Source organism: Choloepus didactylus, chromosome 1, assembly GCF_015220235.1.
Source record: "Choloepus didactylus isolate mChoDid1 chromosome 1, mChoDid1.pri, whole genome shotgun sequence".
In the NCBI taxonomy this organism is placed as follows: Eukaryota; Metazoa; Chordata; class Mammalia; order Pilosa; family Megalonychidae; genus Choloepus; species Choloepus didactylus.
In genome coordinates, this window is record NC_051307.1 from 105260978 (window position 1) to 105281073 (window position 20096).

Sequence of the window (20096 nt, forward strand, 5' to 3'; positions counted from 1 at the left end):
CTGGAAGACCCGCAGCCGCGCAGTGGGCTGGGGAAGCCAGGGTTCAGCATTTGGAGACCAGCTGGCTCTTTTAAAAAAAAAAAAAAAAAAAGGAGCAGCTCCAGCAGCAATTGTGGGAACCACTCAGTAAAACACAGCAGGAGGGGGCTGGGCGGGCCTCTTGGTGTCTGGCCGGGAAGATAGCCCGCAGCAGACACCCTTGGGTTCGGGGGAACAGAGGGGAGAGCCGGAAGCAGAAAGAAACCCTACGGCTCACAGCTGGCCCCCCGGAGGGCTGGATAAACTCCTGCCTGGGGCTGTGCCCACAGCCCAGAGCCCCGCCAGTTGTCCTGGAGCTGGGAAGGAGGAACTGTGCCAGGAGGAGGGGGCTGAGACACCCCGTTTGGCCATTTTTGCTTCGGGCGGGGAGTGCGCCGCTCCACGGCCCAGCGGCCTGGGGCTTCCCTTGTGGGATGGCGCACACTGGTGACGTAGCATGGCATTCCCTCGGCTGAGCTCCTGGAGGAGCGCAGCTGGGAGGGGGATCCGCTCGGAGAACCCAGGGACGCTACGCCAAGTCTGGTGGTTTATGGATCAGCGAGAGAGAGGGTCTGGGGCTGAACTGAAAAGAAGGCTTAAACTCTTGTGGTGGCCTTGAATCTCCAGGATCCTGGGGGATTTGAACATTAGAACTGCCCTTCCTCCCTGGCCACCCGTACACACGCCCCACATTCAGGGCAGACACCTCCAGCAACACACCCAAATTGAGTTCTCCAACTGAACCCACAAGAATCATTTCCCCACACAACGCAGAAACAAGGTTGAGAACTGACTTGAGGGATATAGGTGACTCACAGACACCATCTGCTGGTTAGTTAGAGAAAGTGTACGTCATCAAACTGTGTTCCTGAAAAATTAGTTTGATATCCCTTTTTCTTTACAACCTGAAAGAACCCTATCAAGCAAAATGAATGCCAAGAGACCAAAAACAACAGAAACTCTTAACACATATGATAAAACCAGAAGATATGGAGAATCCAACTCCAAACACACAAATCAAAATATCGGAAGATATACTATACCTCACAAAATTAATCAAAGAACTACAATCGAGGAATGAAAACATGGCAAAGGATTTAAAGGACATCAAGAAGACCATGGCCCAGGATATAAGTCACATAAAGAAGACCCTCGAAGAGCATAAAGAAGACATTGTAAGAGTAAATAAAAAAATAGAAGATCTTATGGAAATAAAAGAAACTGTTGGCCAAATTAAAAAGACACTGGATATTCACAATACAAGACTAGAGGAAGCTAAACAACATCCCAGTGTCCTAGAAGCCCACAGAACAGAAAATGAAAGAACAAAAGAAAGAATGGAGAAAAAAAAATCAAAAAAATCAAAATGGATCTCAGGGATATGATAGATAAAATAAAAAGTCCAAACGTAAGACTCATTGGTGTCCCAGAAGGGGAAGAGAAGGATAAAGGTCTAGAAAGGGTATTCAAAGAAATTGTTGGGGAAAACTTCCCAAACCTTCTACACAATATAAATACACAAAGCATAAATGTCCAGTGAACTCCAATTAGAATAAATCCAAATAAACCCACTCCAAGACATATTCTGATCAGATCTCAAATACTGAAGAGAAGGAGCAAGTTCTGAAAGCAGCAAGAGAAAAGCAATTCACCACATACAAAGGAAACAACATAAGACTAAGTAGTGACTACTCAGTGGCCACCATGGAGGTGAGAAGGCAGTGGCATGACATATTTAAAATTCTGAGAGAGAAAAATTTCCAACCAAGAATACTTTATCCAGCAAAACTCTCCTTCAAATTTGAGGGAGAGCTTAAATTTTTCACAGACAAACAAATGCTGAGAGACTTTGCTGATGAAAGACCTGCCCTACTTCAGATTCTGAGGGGAGCCTTGCTGGCAGAGAGACAGGGAAAGGAGAAAGAGATATAGAGAATTTCAACAGACATATATAGTACCTTACATCCCAAATCACCAGGACACTCACTTTTCTCTAGTGATCACAGGTCTTTCTCCAGAAGGGACCATAAGCTGGGACATAAAACAAGCCTCAAGAAATTTAAAAAAAAAAAATTTGAATATACTCAAAGCACATTCTCCAACCACAATGGAATACAAATAGAAGTCAATAATTTTTGAACTGTAATTCCACTAGTTACTCCCTACAGGATATAAAATACACAAACCCTAAGGACAAATCAGTGGTTTTGAACGCAATGTAAAATATGTAATTTTAGACAACTATATAAAGGTGGGGGAATGAAGGAGTGTAGGAACATAGTTTATGTGTCCTATTGAAGTGAAGGTGGTATCAAAGAAAAACAAGATTGATATGGATTTAAGAGGTTAATTTTAAGCCCCACAGTAAACACAAAGAAATTATCAGAGAATATAACCATAGAGATGAAAAGTAGAGTTTGGGTTAAGAGAAATGGGGGAAGGGGCAATGGGGAGTTAAGAAATGAGTGTAGGGTTGCTGTTTGAGGTGAAGGGAAATTTCTAGTAATGGATGGTGGGAAAGAGCATTACAGCATTCTAAACATGATTAATCCCACTAACGAAAGGCTAGAGTGGGGTTGGAATGGGAAGATTTAGGCTGTATATATGTTTCCACAACTGAAAAAAAAGAAAAAGACAGTCTAACTAGATGACAATTGAATGCTAAGGATGAACTTGGATGGGACTGGAGGATAGAGGACAGGTGGCTCAAAGGGGCACAGTTGAGACATAAGGAAAAGGAAATATAGAATGTAAGCTTTGTATCATTGTTGAATCTATTGTACTTCTTAGCTGTGCTTAATGGGATTGCATAAAAGAATGTTCTTGTTCATGGGAAGTGTATATGTGAATTATAGTGTATGCTCAAGGATGTGTGCAGGTAACTCTCGTATGTTCAGAAGATAGAGCAATAAATGATGGATGATAGATAGGGAGGGAAAGAAATAACAATGTGACAGCATGTTAAAGTTGGTGGATTGTGCTATCGGGGGAGGGGGGTCAGGGTATGATGGAATTCTGTGTATGGGGCTCGTATTGTTTTTGCAACTGTTCATATAACTTTGAATTTATTTCAAAATTAAAAAAATCAAAAAAAAAGTAAATCATCTAAACACCAATTTAAAAACAGTGATTTTCACAGTAAATTAAAAAAAAAAAATATCCAATGCCATGATGTCTACAAGATGCACACACCTTAAATAAAATAACATGAATAGATTTAAAGTAAAATCATGGAGAAATATATAGCATGAACGCACTAATCAAAAGAAAGCTGGAGGGCAAGATGGCAGCATAGAGAGAAGTGAAATTTAATCAGTCTGCTGAAACAACTAATAAACAACCAGGAATAACTAGTAAATAATTTGGAATAACTGCTGGGAGATGACTGTGACTGTTCACACACATCATACACCAAGCTGGATTAGGAGGAATGCCTGAGATTGCAGCATAGAATCTGTAAGAGAAAGCTGCAGAACCTACCTCCCCACATGGCAGGCTGAGCTGCAAAAACTCACTGTGGTAGAGAGTGGCACAGCACTTTCCAAGAGAGTAAATATAGCTCAGCTGAGCTCCAACTGGAGTTTTAATTAACAAGAGTGGACTGTTGAATACAAGCTACAAATCCTCAACAAGGAGACAGAGGCTTTTAATGACCTTAAATAACCAGAAGAGTCATCAGTCCCAGGAGGTGGAGCCCAGAAGACCAGGTGTTACCACTGGCTGACGAGTGAAATTGGGGGTCTGTGGACTGGCTCTGAAAGGGGGCTTTCTGTCCCTTTTTTCTGTCTCTCACCTGAGTGGGCTCAGTGGAGAAAAATCTCAGCTATTTTTCAGTTCACCAGCACTCTGACCAGACAAGGGTGGAGATAGCAGAGCCAGAGAGACAAAGAACCTATTTAATGTAGATGATAAACTCTCTAGGGGGTGTATCTTTCCTAAGAGGAAGAAGGTGGTGCCCAGCTCTACCCCTGGCCTTCCATTCAGGACCAGATGCAGAGCCTGGGGAAAAACAGCCCAAACAGAAAACTAAGGACTAAGGGGGCCAACACCTCCTTACACCACTCAGGGCAACAGGTGGACAGGTGCCACCTGCAGGGCCGGTTAGGAAAAGCACAGTGGCTAGAGGCCTCACAGGGTGTGTCAATCTTCTACGACACACTTCTCAGGGAAACCTGATACTGAATATGCCCTCCTTCTAAGGCCTGAGCTCATTCTGGTCTGGGAAAACCTAATTGGGGTAAACCAAGGAAACGAGATGCCTAGAAAACAGAAAACTACAACCTACACTAAGAAAAATGATTGATATGGCCCAGTCAAAGGAACAAACTTACACTTCAACTGAGCTACAGGAATTAAAACAATTCATGCTAAATCAATTCAAAAAGTTACGGGAAGATATGGCAACAGAGCTAAAGGCTATAAAGAAAACACTGGGACATACATAAGGCAGAAATCAAAAGTTCAAAAAAACAGCTAGCAGAATCTATGGAATGAAAGGCACAACACAGGAGATTGAACGACACAATGGAGACATACATAACAGATCTCAAGAGGTGGACACAAACACTCAGGAACTGGAGAAACAAGACACCTGACATCCTGCACACAAAAGAACAGATAGGGAAAAGAATGGAAAAATATGAGCAATGTCTCAGGGAATTGACGGCCACATGAAATGCCTGAATGTACGTGTTGTGGGTGTCCCAGAAGGAGAAGAGACAGGGAAAAGGGGGGTAGAAACAATAGAGGAATAATCAATGAAAATTTTCCATCTCTTATGAAAGACATAAAGTTACAGATACAAGAAGCACAGCATTACCCCAAACAGAATAGATCTGAATAGGCCTATTCCACGAGGACTTAATAATCAGATTATCAAATATCAAGACAAAGAGAGAATCCTGAAAGCAGCAAGAGAAAAGTGATCCATCACGTACAATGGAAGCTTGATAAGACCTACATGCAGATTTCTTGGTAGAAACCACAGAGACAAGGAGGACGTGGTGTGATATATTTAAGATACTGAAAGAGAAAAACCGCCAACCAAGAATCCTATATCTGGCAAAACTCTCCTTCAAATATGAGGGAGAGTTTAGAGTATTCTCTGACAAACAGACAATGACAGTTTGTGAAAAAGATACCTGCTCTACAGGAAATACTAAAGAGAACACTACAGACAGATAGGAAAAGACAGGAGTGAGAGGTTTGGGACACAATTTTGGGTGATGGCAGCACAGCAATGTAAGTACACTGAACAAAGATGACTGTGAGTATGGTTGAAAGAGGAACATTAGGAGCATGTGGGACACCAGAAGGAAAGGGGAAAGATAAAGACTGGGACTGTATAACTCAGTGAAACCTAGTGTGCTCAACAATTGTGATAAAATGTACAAATTTGTTTTTACATAAAGGAGAACAATGAATGTCACACCTTACCAGTTGTTTAAAAATAGGGTGGTATTGGGGAAAAAATACAATCACTGCAAACTGGAGACTACAGTTAACAGAAAACATAGTATTATGCTTCCTCTAATGTAACAAAGGCAATATACCAAAGTTAAATGCCTATAAGAGGGGGAACATAGGAGGGTATGAGACTTTCTTCATTGGTGACGTGTCTGACTCTTTTATTCTACTTTAGTTTTAATTCTATCTTTCCTTTTGTTGCTTTTTAGCTGTCATGTTTTTTTTTCTTTGTTGTCTTTTTCTTTTGTCTCTCTACCTTCTTTGACTCTTCCTCCTTTGTGGAAGAAATGGAGATGTCCTTATATAGATAGTGGTAATGGTGGTGAATACATAAATATGTGACTATACAGGGAACCATCAATTCTTTACTTGGGACAGAAAGTATGGTGGGTGAACAAAACCATCTTTAAAAAAATGGGTTGATGAAGAAACCTTGAGGGCACTTCACTGAGTGATATAAGTCAGAAACAGAAGGCCAATATTGCACAGTCTCAGTGATATGAAGTAATCTATAACATATAAATACTTAGACATGAACTATAAGTTAACAGGGTATAGAATGAGGCTTAAAGAATGGGGAGTGATTGCTTATTATGAGCAGAAGTTCAACTAGGTTGAACATAAGTGTTTGGAAATGGACAGAGGGTGACAGTAGCACATTATTGTGAGAATAACTCACAGTGCTGAATGGTGTGTGAATATGGTGGAAAGGGGAAGCTTTAGAGTCACATATGTCAACCAGAAGAAAAGTTGGAGGTTAAAGATGGGAATGTATAAAGCAGTGAATCTTGTGGTGGGCCAGTGTCCATGATTAACCATACAAATATTAGAAATCTCGTTCATGAACTAGAACAAAGTATGACACTTACTGGAGAAGTAATAATAGAGAGGTATCTGGGGAAAATATATACCCATTGCAAATTGTGTGCTACAGTTAACAATATTTTAACATTATTTCATCAACAGTAACAAATGTACTATACCAATACTATGAGTCAATAATGGAGGTGGGGTGGTTAGCGGTATGGAGATTGAGTGTTCTTTTTTTGTCTTTATTTCTTTCTGGAGTAATGAAAATGTTCTAAAATTGGAAAAAATTAATTGTGGTGATGGATGCCACAGCTGTATGATGGTACCAGGGGCAACTGATTGTGCACTTTGGATCTTTGGATAATTGTATGGTAAGTGAACAATCTCAATAAAATTAAATTTAAAAAAAGAAAGCTGGAGTGATTATATTAATTTCAATAAATCTACAAGGTAGACTTAATAACAAGGAAAATTACCAGAGAATAAGAGGGACTCCACATAATAATAAAGGGATAAATTCATCCAAGAAGATGTAATACCAAATGTGTATGCATCTAACAATAGAGCTCAAAATATATGAAATAAAAATGGACATAACTGAAGAAAAATAGAAAAATCCACAATTATACTTGAAGACATCATGGGACATTAACACTAAAATCTTGGTCACAATTTCTCTCAGGATGTGTTCTGCAGATTGGCCCTCTCTGTGCCTCTGGCTCCACAAAGAAATGAACCTGCCCCAGAGAGCTTAGAGTGAGTGAGACACCATGTGAAATGCCAAATGTGGGACTGTTGCCTGGCCAGACATTTGCCACTTGATGACACGTTAGAAAAAACCGATAGTCATTTTCCAGCAATACTTCTCTGAGAAATCCAAGAAAGCTGAAACTAGAGTTTAAGAGTTGTTGTGGAACAGTTGTTTTTTGTACTCATCATCCATTCTCCCACTCTGGTAACTGTCAAGATTTTGCTTTGAGGAACATACTCTTTCCCTGGTTTGAGCCATGATTAAACTTAGTTCCCAATAAGTAATTCCACCTGCCTGGCTTCATGGATGGTCACAGATGGGCACACAAGCTAGTCAGAGCCAAGGTAATGCAAAGGACATGTTTGCTGGGGCTTCTGGGAAAGAGAGCTGCTTCTTTTATCTGTGGGAACCACCAAAAAGAGGATGTCCCTTTTTACCAGATGGTGTGGTGTGAGGGCCTGAGAGCAGGCAGGCTGCAGTCTTTTTGATACCAGGAGGAAGAGCCTGGAACTCCACTGTGTAGAGCCTGAGAGTTAAGCCTACATAGGAAGGCAGCGTGGAAGGAGAGAAAGAAAAGGGTCCTTAAAGACAGAACAACTCCGGTATTTTCCACAATGCCAAATGAATATTTTCTTTCTTTTTACTTTTCTTAAATTAGAGTTGGTTATCTGTCGCTTGCAATATCAAGTCCTGATTAGCACAATGTTTAATCTGGCATCTTCACCCTTTTCTACACTCTATGCCTTTCTCCTTCAAAAATGAAAACAAAAACAAAGACAAGCAAGTGCTTTTTCTTTTAATGCTGGATAGTACCTTTATTTGTAGAAAATAGTGATACACAAGCATGTTAAAAGACAAAGCTTTACATGTACAAATAATCATCACTTAATAAGTAGCAATGTACATATAACAGGGAATCATCCAGAATTAAAACTAAGCAAAAGTAGGTTTTCTGTTTCTGTATTTACATGGAATGCTTAACTCTGTTTTCACTACAATCTTTGAAAAGCATCATCACTCAAGTGATTGTCTCCTGAGAGGATGTTGGCCACCATCAACCACCTGTAATTCTTAAAGAACAAGAATAAATTCCGTCTTCCTGGATGAACTCTGCTAGTACTCAGGGAAAGAATGAATTTCACATTTCTTCTTGGATTTTGCATTTCAGGCTTATGCTACCCTCAGGAAAAATTCTTTAAGTATTTTGGAAAGCATAACTATCCCTAACCTCTGTGGAAAAGAAGATTGTGTTTAAAGCCCTGGAGTTCCTAAAATAAAAATATTTCTGTGGACAAGGATTAGTTTTATGGAGAGACTGAGATGGAGTTAATTCAGGGTAGATATGGGATTCAAGAAGCATTTATCAAGGATTTGCAAGGGGATTTGAAGGTGAAAGAAGCACAGTCTTTACCCAACAGTTGTTCCCAGCGTGGTAGAAGAAATGTCTCCCACACGCAGGGTAAAATGTGGAGAAATATGAGGCCTACTGGGCGAGGAAGGTTTGAAGGAAACACATCACATCAACAAGGCTTCATGACCAGGTGGACTTGAGGAACAGGGAGGATTTCAACATGTGAAGATGGAGTTGACTTTCCAGGCCAGAGGGAATAGCGTGAGGAAAGACACAGAGAAGGGAAGTACAGAGCATTGCAGGGAATATTGTGTCGTGCTGGGTGGGAGTAGACATAGAACCACCTTGTTTGGAGGAGGCTCTACTGGGCGGAACACTTAACTCCTGATGAAGGCAAATTCAGGGACCCTCAGGCAGGCTGGGCAAGAAACACCTACCAATGCCGCAAAGAGCCCATGTACTCCTAAAAAAGTCCAAGTCCCTGGGTTTAATTTCCAGCTCTGCCATTTAGTACCGGTGTGACCTTAGGACATTCACTTAATTCTTTCAGTCTCAGAACCCCAACTGTGAAAGGGGGGTGGTTAATATCTGCCTTGCCAACCTCACGTTTGTTGGCATGAACTTCAGGAGAAGCAACGAGCACATTGCCAGATAACTTTCTTGAGGTCAGCTATCTGGTCATGCATGTGAAGCTGCCCAGAAAATATTTTTATTATCCTTTTATTGACACTACATAGAAATAATAGCCTTAAAGCCAGGGGAGCATGTCTCCTTCAGGACTGGGAACTTTGTGTATGATTTTTTAAAAGGGTACTTGATGGATAAATGAATAACTGAACAAACTAAATGAATGAATAGTTCAGAGTCTTCCAACCAGATAACTGAATCAATCTCCTGCCTATGCTAAAACCTGCCAATGGTCCTTTGATTGACTTTTGGGCTGTTTGGCTTGTTGGAGGCTCTGAGTGAGTGTGATCAGTTGGTGTCATGGTAGAGAAGGAAGCCTGTGAAGGTGGAGTCGTTGACATTATCTGCATAGAGCCCGTTATGCTCTCCATTCCCATACACCTGGAGCCAGACTTGGTCCCCAGCCTCCAGATGGAGTAGCACAGAGCCGGAGGCCTGATCCACATTCTTGTCCTGGTACTGATCGAAGGTGAAGAGCACAGCCTTGTCCTTCTTGAAGAGGCTGACCTTCACATCCTTCATGTAGACAGTGATGTGGTAGGAGAAGTAGTACAGCCCAGGAATGTTGCAATGGAATTTGCCAGTTTTGCCATCATAGTGGTTTTGCTGATTGTAGAAGATCTTGGTAAAGCGAATGGGAACGTTGGGAACGACGACCCGTTCCTCCAATCCCACACTGAATGCTGAGTGGTATACATAGGCACTTTCTCCTGGTTCTCCTTTCCTGCCCGGGATTCCTGGAAACCCTCGGGGACCTTCAACCCCTGTCACACCAGTCTCACCAGTGTCACCCTTGGGACAAGGAAGACCTAGTAGAATATGAGAAAACCTCAGTGACTACAGGAAACAGAAATCCTGCCGACATTGGTTCTAGCCTGAAACACTGTTCTGTGACTCCCACCCACAATCTGTTCAACTTACAGAGCAAGGGACAAATGGCAGATCTCAAATGGAAGAAGAATGTCACCTCCTCCTTCCACTCCCCCATAGCATAGCCCAAGCAGTATCCATAAGCTCATCTCCAACCTTTTCTCCTTTAAGTTCCCATCATGGACCCTTCCCCTTGCTGGCCCTTTTTGTTGCTGGCTCAATCCACCCTACTTTTGCTCTTCTACTACCCTCTGAATAGGATGCCCCTCCTTCCTCCTATTTGGCCTAGCTCAAGCCCTATCCCTTGCAGGCCTTCATTGTTAACCCAGGTCAGCATTGAATGCACTGTCTCTCTGTTCCATACTTTGGCCATTTGCTTCAACATTCAGTTTGGCATATTTGGAGTGAACTCTAATAGTCTGTGCATTAGACTTATCTTCTTAACTAGGCCAAGAGTTCTCCAAGAGAAGGGCTGTGTCCTGCCGGAGGTGTGCAGCTAGTGCAGCTGAATGCCATAAATGGAAATAGGAAGTAAGTAGAAAGGAAGGGATTAGCAACTATGAGCAGAGTAGGAATAGGGATGAGGGGTGGGAATGGGAAAGGGGAAGGGGAAGGGGTGCTGATACAGCAGAGTCAAAGGGTTACAGAGGTACAACTTATACTCACCACTGGAGAATCAACCCAGAACGCACTTCAGGTTGCTTCTGGGTCATATAAAATCAGCTTGCTTTTTCCCTGTGTCTAGGCTGTAGTCAATAAACAGTGCCCATTACAGCCCCAGAAACCCTCTACCCAGGAGCCTAGACTGTGAGGCGGAGAGGTCAAAGACCTGGTTCTTACCTGGATCTCCTTTCCACCCTTCTCACCAGGGGCTCCATCTCTTCCCATCACGGCCCTGGGATCCCATTGTGGCCAGGATGCCCTGGTATGCCCGCATCCAACCTGTGCAGGCCCCATTGGGTGGGGCAAGCCAGAACTCCAGGCTCTTGGGTTGTGATATCCTGGCCAGGACTGGGCAGGGCTAACAGCAGTAGAATAGCATGTAGCAACAGCATCTTGAGTCCTGGAATGCACACCTGCACTGTCAGCCATGGGACAGGAAGATGCAAGGCCAACCCCACATAGCACACCCAATCAGGAACCTAAGCAGGAGTCTGTCATCTCGGCAGAATCCACCCTCTAGGGAACTGCTTTCTCAATATCACCTCTTCCAGAAAACTCCCACTATTCAGCCCAATCTCCTTCTGCTTTTGAAATTTGCAATATTTGGCATTACTGCCTGTGCAATAGTCTTCCTCAGCAGGATTGTGAGTTCAATGAGGGCAGGGACACTACTCCTCCCACTTCCCCACTTTGCATCTAAGCACAAGAGGAAGCACAGGGAAAGCTCCAAGAGTCAAGTTGCCAAGAATCAACCCTTTGAGTTTTCTAGGAATGATACAGATCACTCCATTCAACTCTAATCAATTTCTCTCTCCCAGGATCCTCTCTTTTTCTTCTCTCCTTCCTTTCTCTCATTTTCTGTCTCTATTCTTCCTTCTCTCTCTCCCATTTTCTTTTTTTCTATCCCTCTCTCTTGGGTCATGTGTTTGACCATTTGGCATATTACACACATACTCACACAAGCACATATGCACGCATGCACACATGTACACACACACACACACACACACACACACACACTTGCCGAGCCTCACCTTAAGTGAAAAAGACAACAAGAGAAATTCACTGGCCATTTGCCTGGCACACCCTTAGTTGCACCTCCTCACCTGTCTAATCCCTACACAGCCTTCAGGACACTGTGTGAATACCGCCTCTTTTTCAGGAACCCCTCGCTGTCTTCCTACCCCCATCTGGCTTCACTGTCCCTCCTCTGGTTCCCCCAGTGCACTTGTTTGTCTCTATCATTGCACTTCTTCCACTGTACTGTAATTCTTGACTTGCTTGCCCATCTCCCTCATTAAACTACTAGCACCTAGGGGACAATGCCTTACCTACTACCAGCATAGAGTAGGAGCTAAGTAGATATTTGTATAATGAAAATAAGAAAGAGCAAAAGAAGGCCAGAAGGAGGGAGGAAGAAAGAGAGCAAAAGAATAAAGAATGAAAAAGGAAGGAAGAGGGAAGGAGGGAGGCGGGGTTGGGTATATTTGAAATATATAAGCTGGAAGCCCTAGCAAGGAGCTCGAGTGGCACAGGTGGCCCAAGGGACTCTGTCTCAGAATCTTCCCTCTGGTCCCCTCCCAGATTCTGCCTCTGATTGGCTGGGCAATCTTAGCCCCGAACATGGGCACGGTGCCGGAAATCCCCCACCTGTGCCCGGAGTTCTATACTACCTCTCCAGGGAACACCACCAGTTCATCTTCATTATATGCACAATAGTTGTGTGGAGTCACTTTAAATAGTAATATGAGCACTTTGGAAACTACAGAAAACAATCCCCAATTCCAAGAATTTCTGTTTTTTTTCACACATAGTGGAAGTCATACTTTCTGTAGAAATTTGAATCCCCTATTTTGACCTTCTCATTTTCTAGTTTTTGTAATCACCATTTTGAATGTCTAGGTGATAGTCCATCAAATGGCTACAGCCAAAATATACTTGACCATTTCCATTTTGTTGGACTTTTATTTCCACTTTAAAATATTTAAAAAATCTGTGACAAAAATACTTAGTTACGTAACTTTTCCCAAAATTGGAGATTATTGTTTCACAACATATTCTCAGATGTGAAATTACTGGGTCAAAAGATATGAACATTTTTAAGGCTCGTGATACGTTTTGTGAAACTGCAATGTTGTATATTGCCCCCAAGTAGTATGTTAGTATTTGTTGTATAAGAGAGTCTGTCTTAAATACCCTCACTAGCTTTGGATATTATCATTTAAAAATAATTTTTTTGTTAGTTTAGTGAGCAAAAGAAATGGTATCTTACTGCTTTAGTTTGTATTGTATGATCATAAGTGACTTGGACATTTTACTGAAGGCCTATTTCCTAATTTAATTTCTTTATTCATGAGATATTTGTTAGAACTCTGTGTCACTTTGTTTTTAGGGACTCAGGGTATTTCTGAATCAATTTGCGTGAGCTCTCTGTAGTGACACTTTTCACGTATACAGTGCCTATTTTCTCTAGTTTGCAGATTATCCTTTTGTTTTGTGTTTCCTAATTTTTAGAAGTACAGAAGTCTTAGATTTTATATAGTCAACGGTGTGGATATTTTTTTCTTTTTTTCTAAGTGGTAAACCATCCTTATCCATGCTACGGTTTGGTTTTTTTTTTTTCCTAATTTTTTATACTGCTTCATATATTTTTAAAATCACTCTTTAATCCATTTCTGTCTTGCTTTGGTTTTGGTGTAAACTGTGATCTAAGGTACTCAAATGATTTGATTTTCCTCTATTTGCAAGCTAGCACTTTTTATTAATCTTTTCCCTCACTATTGATTTGATCATCATTTATCAAATATCGAGTTCTAATATGATCTATGTAAAGTAGGAATTGAGAATGAGACTGACATAAAGAGGAGAGGTACAACAAACAGTAACAGACATGCATGCTGCCCCTTGTCTTCATTCAAGACCCACCCTTACCATCTGTGTGTATGTACCTCTGTCACCATCTATGTGTACCTCTACCATCCTCTACTGGATTTGGGGGGCTCAGGAGGATGTTCTCAATAGGGGCTGAAAATAAAATGAGAGATGCCTTAGGCTTGGCTTGTCCCACAATAAGAAGGAAGAGGTGCGTTAGCCAAGAAGACAAGGAGAGACCAGCAAAGCCCTTTCTGTATTTAGGGACAATGCTTGTTCTGATACTTCTAAGATTTCTACATATCTTTAAACATTCCTACTTCTTGTCATTTCTGCCCTTTGTCCTTGTAGGTTTAGCAATAAAAATCCTGAAAAGAACCAAGAGTCTCTGTGCTTGTTTTCTCCAGGGATCAGGAGGGAAGACTCTATGAGGCTGTTTTCTTTTCCACAGGGAGGCTGAAGGAGAGAATACAGGTTATCTGAACTGGTGGCGGCAGCTAAGGAGAGCCCCAAAGATAAAGAGTGATTGGGGCTTTCTCCTAAATCCTTAGAGGGAGAATGGAGTCAGAAGGACTCTAGAATTCTCTGGCTCCTCCTCCTGTTTAAAAGATCAAGATCCTGTTCTCCCGTCCCAGGGGAAGATGTTTTGGGACATCTATAGACAGATTTCCCACTGACAGGAAAGACCAGTCTGGGCTCCAAGACAGCGGTGCAGGGTGGAGGTACCAGAAAGCTGAGGGAGATACACACATGGCCCTAGGAAGTTTCTGATGCTAAGAACAGGTTCTAGTTGAAGAAAGTTGTCTTATAACCTAATTCTGGACAGAAAACCAGCAATGGATAACAGCCAAAAGTCAGTGCAGAGGAGCTGAATTTTCAAAAAAATTATTCCAAACTTGTGTATTTTTTTCATTTAGTTAGAGCAATTGTTACACTTTGATTATGAAAACTTTTATTTAGCTAAGGGAAATCATCATTCAATAAAATTCAGGACTATAATCTAAGACTCAAAACTCTTTACCTGCACCATGAAGCTAAATCCCAAGTACCTCATAATTCTTTGCCTTTGTAGAATGCCATTTGCAAGGTCTTGACCTCATTTAATATCGCATTCATTTCTCACTACCATTTTGAGAGAGAGACTGGGCATGGTCTCTATGATCACAGTACCTGGAACAAGTTGTTCCTATCTGTAACATGTTTCTTATATGTTTGTTAGTGGATTAAACAATAATCCATGTAAAGTGCTTAGAACAGTGCCAGGCATATGTAAATGCTCAATAGATGTTAGCTATGGCTGGTAGCCATTTTAGAGATGAAGAAAATGGGCTCCAGAGAGGTTACGTGTCTTGTCTGAGATCCCAGAGCTAAACATAGAAGAGCTGGAAATCAAATTCTGTTCATCCAGAGCCCAGTAAAGGACGTGTTGGCATAGCCTACAGAGGAAATAAGCACCATGGTTATATATGCTGCTTTTTAATATGCCACTCCATATAGACGGGAAACGAGAGTTTGAAATACAGTGGAAAGAGCTCCCAATATGAAACAAATGACATTATTTCTCTAGTCTAGGCTCCACCACCACATGCTGAATGATTTACCTGCCTCTCCCCAGACCTCATGCTCTTTGCCTTTAAATTTTCATATTAATCCTTACCTGGCCTTTTCCACAATATTGTTGTAAGAGCCAATTGGTGAAAAGTATGAAGCATTTTATAAAGTACAATGTATTTCACATATATAAGTGAAGGGAAGGGAAACCGACATATATAGACCATATACTTTGGACCACATACTTCATGTCCATCACCTCTTTAATCTCATTTCACCCCACACAACTCCAGGAAGTAGGGACTTTTCACAAGAGAAATCCAAGGACCAGAAAAGGTTCAGTAACTTCTACCCATGGATAACAAGTTAATAAAAGGACAGAGGTGTGATTTGAAATCCAATGATTGAGTTATTTCTATTACACTGACTTTCATGATAAACCTCATCCAAGCATGGATACCTTAGCTTTTAAAATTACACAAGGAGACAACTATTTAGTTCTCTGGATACTAAAGGGCCGTGTTATGATCTCTCATTTTCATACATTAAAATGTATGAGAAATTACACTTTGACCTGCTGGAATTCCACTGGCAACAACAGAATATTGTGAAATGCAATAGCAGGGTTTCCTCTGGGACTGGCAGGAAACAAAGTAGTATGGGGATAAGAGGTCACCAAACCTGGTGCCAACTCCCCCAGCAGGAAAGGGCATTAAAGCATAGTTCACAAAATCCTCAAGTGTCGGAGGCAAAAGAAACACCAGAGATCATCTCTTCCAGCCCTGCTTTTACAAATGGGGAAGTTGAGGGGAAAGAAGAGGGATGCATTTATTAGATCCACATAGAAATCAGCCTCCATGGTTGGAGCATTTACACATTATTTCTTTTCATCTTTATGAGAACTCCATGCATCAAGAAAAATGACCCCAATCTTAGTGATGAGGAAACTGAAAGATCAAAAAGACAATTTTCAGCAATTCCAGTTTTTCTGACTTACAAACCAGTGAGCGTTCCATCATGACACACTGCCTCTAACAAGCATTACATGGAGCTTCTTAAAAATACTCAGCTTCCTAACCTGCTAAGTGGGATCATTTGAGGTTGGAAAAATGAGAACACTAAAACTGGCACGGATACTTTGTAGTATAACTGCAAACCATTTGTTTCATTTAATTTTCTCCAAAGCCCAACTTTTGACTTCACTGTCTAGAACAACCTAAGACTTAACAAAACTAAGATGCTTGCTTAAGATCTTACAACTATTGGGTTTCATTATATGAAATTACCATTTTTAAAGTTAAAAAAAATGGTTGGAAATTGGCAATTTCACATGGTGCTTTCTAATGGTAAATGTAAGAACCAGGAATCAACTCAGCTCTGTTTGGCACCCAGGAGGATTGCCCAATACACACACGTACACACACAAAGACATATATACTCAAACACTCGCTCATACCTCAAGGAACCGGTAAATCAGAGCATCCCTCCACTTCATTTTAAGGCTGATTCTTTCTCCACGTAAAGGAATTCCTGATCCTCCAGCTTGAGAAAGAAGTGGATGGAAAGTTTTCCCTGCGACCACCTTAGAGAGGACAAAGAGCCGATCCTGCATTCCTCCCTAAGAAAGTCCTCGAGGCTTAAGGGAGGGAGGCAACACAAGCACTGGTGATTAAGTTACAGGGCTCCCTTTCGGCTGCTTTGCTTCAAGAACAAAGCTGAATAAATAGATAGATAGATAGATAGATAGATAGATAGATAGATAGATAGATAGATAAAGAATGATATGGGAAATATGGAAATGTTAAAAGTTCATGGATCTGGGTACAAATGCAGTGGGCTGTATGCTAGAATTTATTGTATGGAATTTGTATGATTGTTCAACTGTCCTATAAGTTTAAAATTATTTCAAAATAAAAAGTTCAAAAAATAAAAAAAAGAACAAAGCTGGCATCCTCGTGCTCCTTTGGGCATATTCTGCTAGCATAAAGGGCCCTGCCCCAACTCCCCAACCTTGTCAGGAGGACCTGGCCTTATCCCTGATGTGGTTGCTAAGAGTGAGATGGCTGCACCCCTTACGATGCTTGATCCAAAAACCAGAACCTCTCTAGACCAGGAACTTTCACCCTCTGACCCATGAGAGGCCAGCCTGACCTTTAAAATCCCTCCTACTCTGATCTTCAGAGTCTGTGGTGGAGAAAGACCAGAAAGCATCAAGGGCAGTGTTCACTGGGGCAGGCAGCATTGACTTGGCAAACACCAGGCAGATCTAGTTGCTTCTGTCAGAGAATATCTTTTAAAAATAAGAGTTTCCATATGCTCCCACTACATGCCAACTGATTTTAACCTCTTAACCACCCAGTAAGGTATCCCTGAACCTGTGTAGATACCCTCATGTCTACGTACCACTCATCTTTATATGCCGTAATACAGTGTCTGGTTTCCATAGAATCTGCTCAACAACTATTGCTGGATAGAACCAAGTGGTAGAGCCGGGATCCAAGCTCCAGACTGTTTGAGGTCTAAACTCAGGCTTTCCCAAGCTGACTCTCTTCATCTGTTTCTTCCTTTGCTTTACTTGGTCAAGCTCAGAGGCAATTTATTCCCTTTTCTTCCCTTCTCTTTCATCCCTGAAGGAACTCCCCCACCTCAGTTCACTTCCCCCCAACATTTTTTTCCTGGTAGGCACACTGCCACAAAGTGAAGTGGACATAATTTAGGATGGTCCCAGGCATTTTGACCAACAGAAACAACCCCGTTCTCTCTTAGAGCTGTGGGGAAACTGAGGAAGAGATTAAGGCCTCTCTGCCTCTGCCAGAGCTTCACTGACCAGAGTTCTGCCTGAATTCTTTCCCACCTTGCTATGAGTCTGAGCGCATCCCAGAGGCTTTAACACAGGGCAGCCATCCCCAGCCTCAGGCCTGAAATTTTAATAGAATTGCTCTTACCCTCCAGTGTGGAATCAGACTCGCACTCTGCAGTCAGGACGAGGGAAGGAGTACATGGCCCAGCCTCAGCAGCCTGGTACTCATGGGGCAGGCAGGCCCCGACTCACAGCTGGTCTTTCCCATTGGCCACCCAGGGAGGGCCAGAGACCAATGGGTGGGCGCCTTGGCCTGGCAGCTGCCACAGGTCTCCACCCTAGGGAATCTGGTGCAACCCAGCTTGGGCTTGGGGAGCCAAGTGGAGCTTCAGTCAAAAATCTCCCATTTTCAGACCTTAGCCCTCTTTTGTGGCTCCTTCAACAATAACAGGAGATGGGGAAAGGGTCAAGACCACAAGCAAGAAAACAAGATATTTCTCTGTCTGAGGGAGAAACTTCCTCGTGTAATTGAATTGTCCAATTGTCCAGAGCCCTCCTACACTCAATAGATTTGCCCTAGGAAGTCAGGTCACCAATTATCAGCATCATGTTGCTGCGCGTTATGCATAATTAAGTGTGAGATTGTGTAGTTCAGACATGGAGTACTTCAGAAGAGACAGCCATCAAGGGAGGCTACAGTAGGGCAAGAAATAGAATTTATTTTCTACTCTCCATCTCTGGGTCCCATATTTAGGAACGACCTTCTGCATTAATTCTGAGGATTCGGGTGAAGGGGAACTTCCTGGGGGTGATATGGTGCATGACCAGATTAAGATCTTTAGAGGCCCTAAATTCTAAAAGATTATGGAGCATCCACCAAATGTAATTTAAATTCAGTATAACAGAAAATTTACATGAATATACAAACAGAATACTATCTTTCAAGATTTACTGGCTCTAAAATTCAGGATAAGATTTTTTATTTTTTAATAATTAATAGACTTTATTTTTAGTACAGTCTTAGATTTACAGAATAATTGAGCAGATGGTATGTAGAGTTCCTAATCACTACCTCCCCCACCCCACCCAGTTTCCCCTATTCATAACATCTTGCATTAGTGTGGAACATTTGTTACAATTAATGAACTAATATTGATACCCTATAGTCCATAATTTACATTAAGTTTCACTCTTTGTACTGTACAGTTCTATAATTTTTGATACATGCATAATAATCATCCACTATTAGAGTTTCATACAGAATAAGCTCACCACCCTAAAAATCCCTCATCTATCCTCCTTGTCCTCTCTCACCCCAAGTCCCTGGAAACCACTGACTGAACTTGTTACTGTCTCTATAGTTTTGCCTTTTCCAAAATTTCAGTAGTTGAAATCATACAGTCTGTAGTCTTTTCAGATTGGCTTCTTTCACTTAGCAATGTGCATTTACGGTTCCTGAATGTCTTTTTGTGACTGATAGCTTATTTCTTTTTATCACTGAAAAATATTCCATTGTATGGATACTACAGTTTTGTTTTTATCCATTCACCTCTTGAAGGACATCTTGATTGCTTCAATTTTTGGCAATTATGAATAAAGCTGCTATAAATATTTGTGTACAGATTTCCATGTAGATGCAAGTTTTCAACTCAATTGGTTAAATACCTGAGAGCACAATTGCTGGATCATCTGGTATGACAATGTTTACCTTTGTAAGAAACTATCAAACTGTTTTTCAAAGTGATTGTACCATTTTGCATTCCCACCAGCAATGAATGAGCTTTTCTGCTCCTCCTCATCCTCATCAACATTTGATACTGCCAGTTTTGGGATTTTAGCCCTTCTAATAGGTATATAGTAGTATCTCATTGTTTTAGTTTATAATTCCCTAATGAAATATGATATTGAGTAACTCCATATACTTATTTGCCATCTACATATCTTCTTCAGGATAAGGTTTTGCAAGATAACTTTGTATGTGTCTGAGGCCTTCTTTTGCCTGCATCTTAAACATATGCCTAATCCGCCTTTTGAGGAACCCAGCTGAGGGGCTCAGGACAACTTGTAGGACTGGTGGCTGCCACCCACTTAGATATTCCTAGAAGGCTTAGGTTTGTATTGGCAACATTTATTGCCATAGACTCTTTCTTGTTAAACCCATGTTGGTTTTGAAGGTCAGGATTGGAGCATCTCTTGAAAGCCACAAATTCTGATGAATTAAATCATGACTCCAACAATGGCTCAGGATTCCCAGCAAA

At 41.5% G+C, this 20096-nt stretch overlaps 1 protein-coding gene across 1 annotated transcript; it reads right to left on the reverse strand.

Annotated features, from left to right (window-relative positions):
• Positions 1-7943: 7943 nt before the first annotated feature.
• On the reverse strand, positions 7944-11008 carry ADIPOQ (adiponectin, C1Q and collagen domain containing). The gene is given in 5 exon segments (XM_037846405.1): positions 7944-9892; positions 10794-10848; positions 10850-10887; positions 10890-10923; positions 10925-11008. Coding segments are annotated over 5 exon segments (732 nt in total). The 3' UTR covers positions 7944-9371.
• Between the last annotated feature and the right edge of the window lie 9088 nt (positions 11009-20096).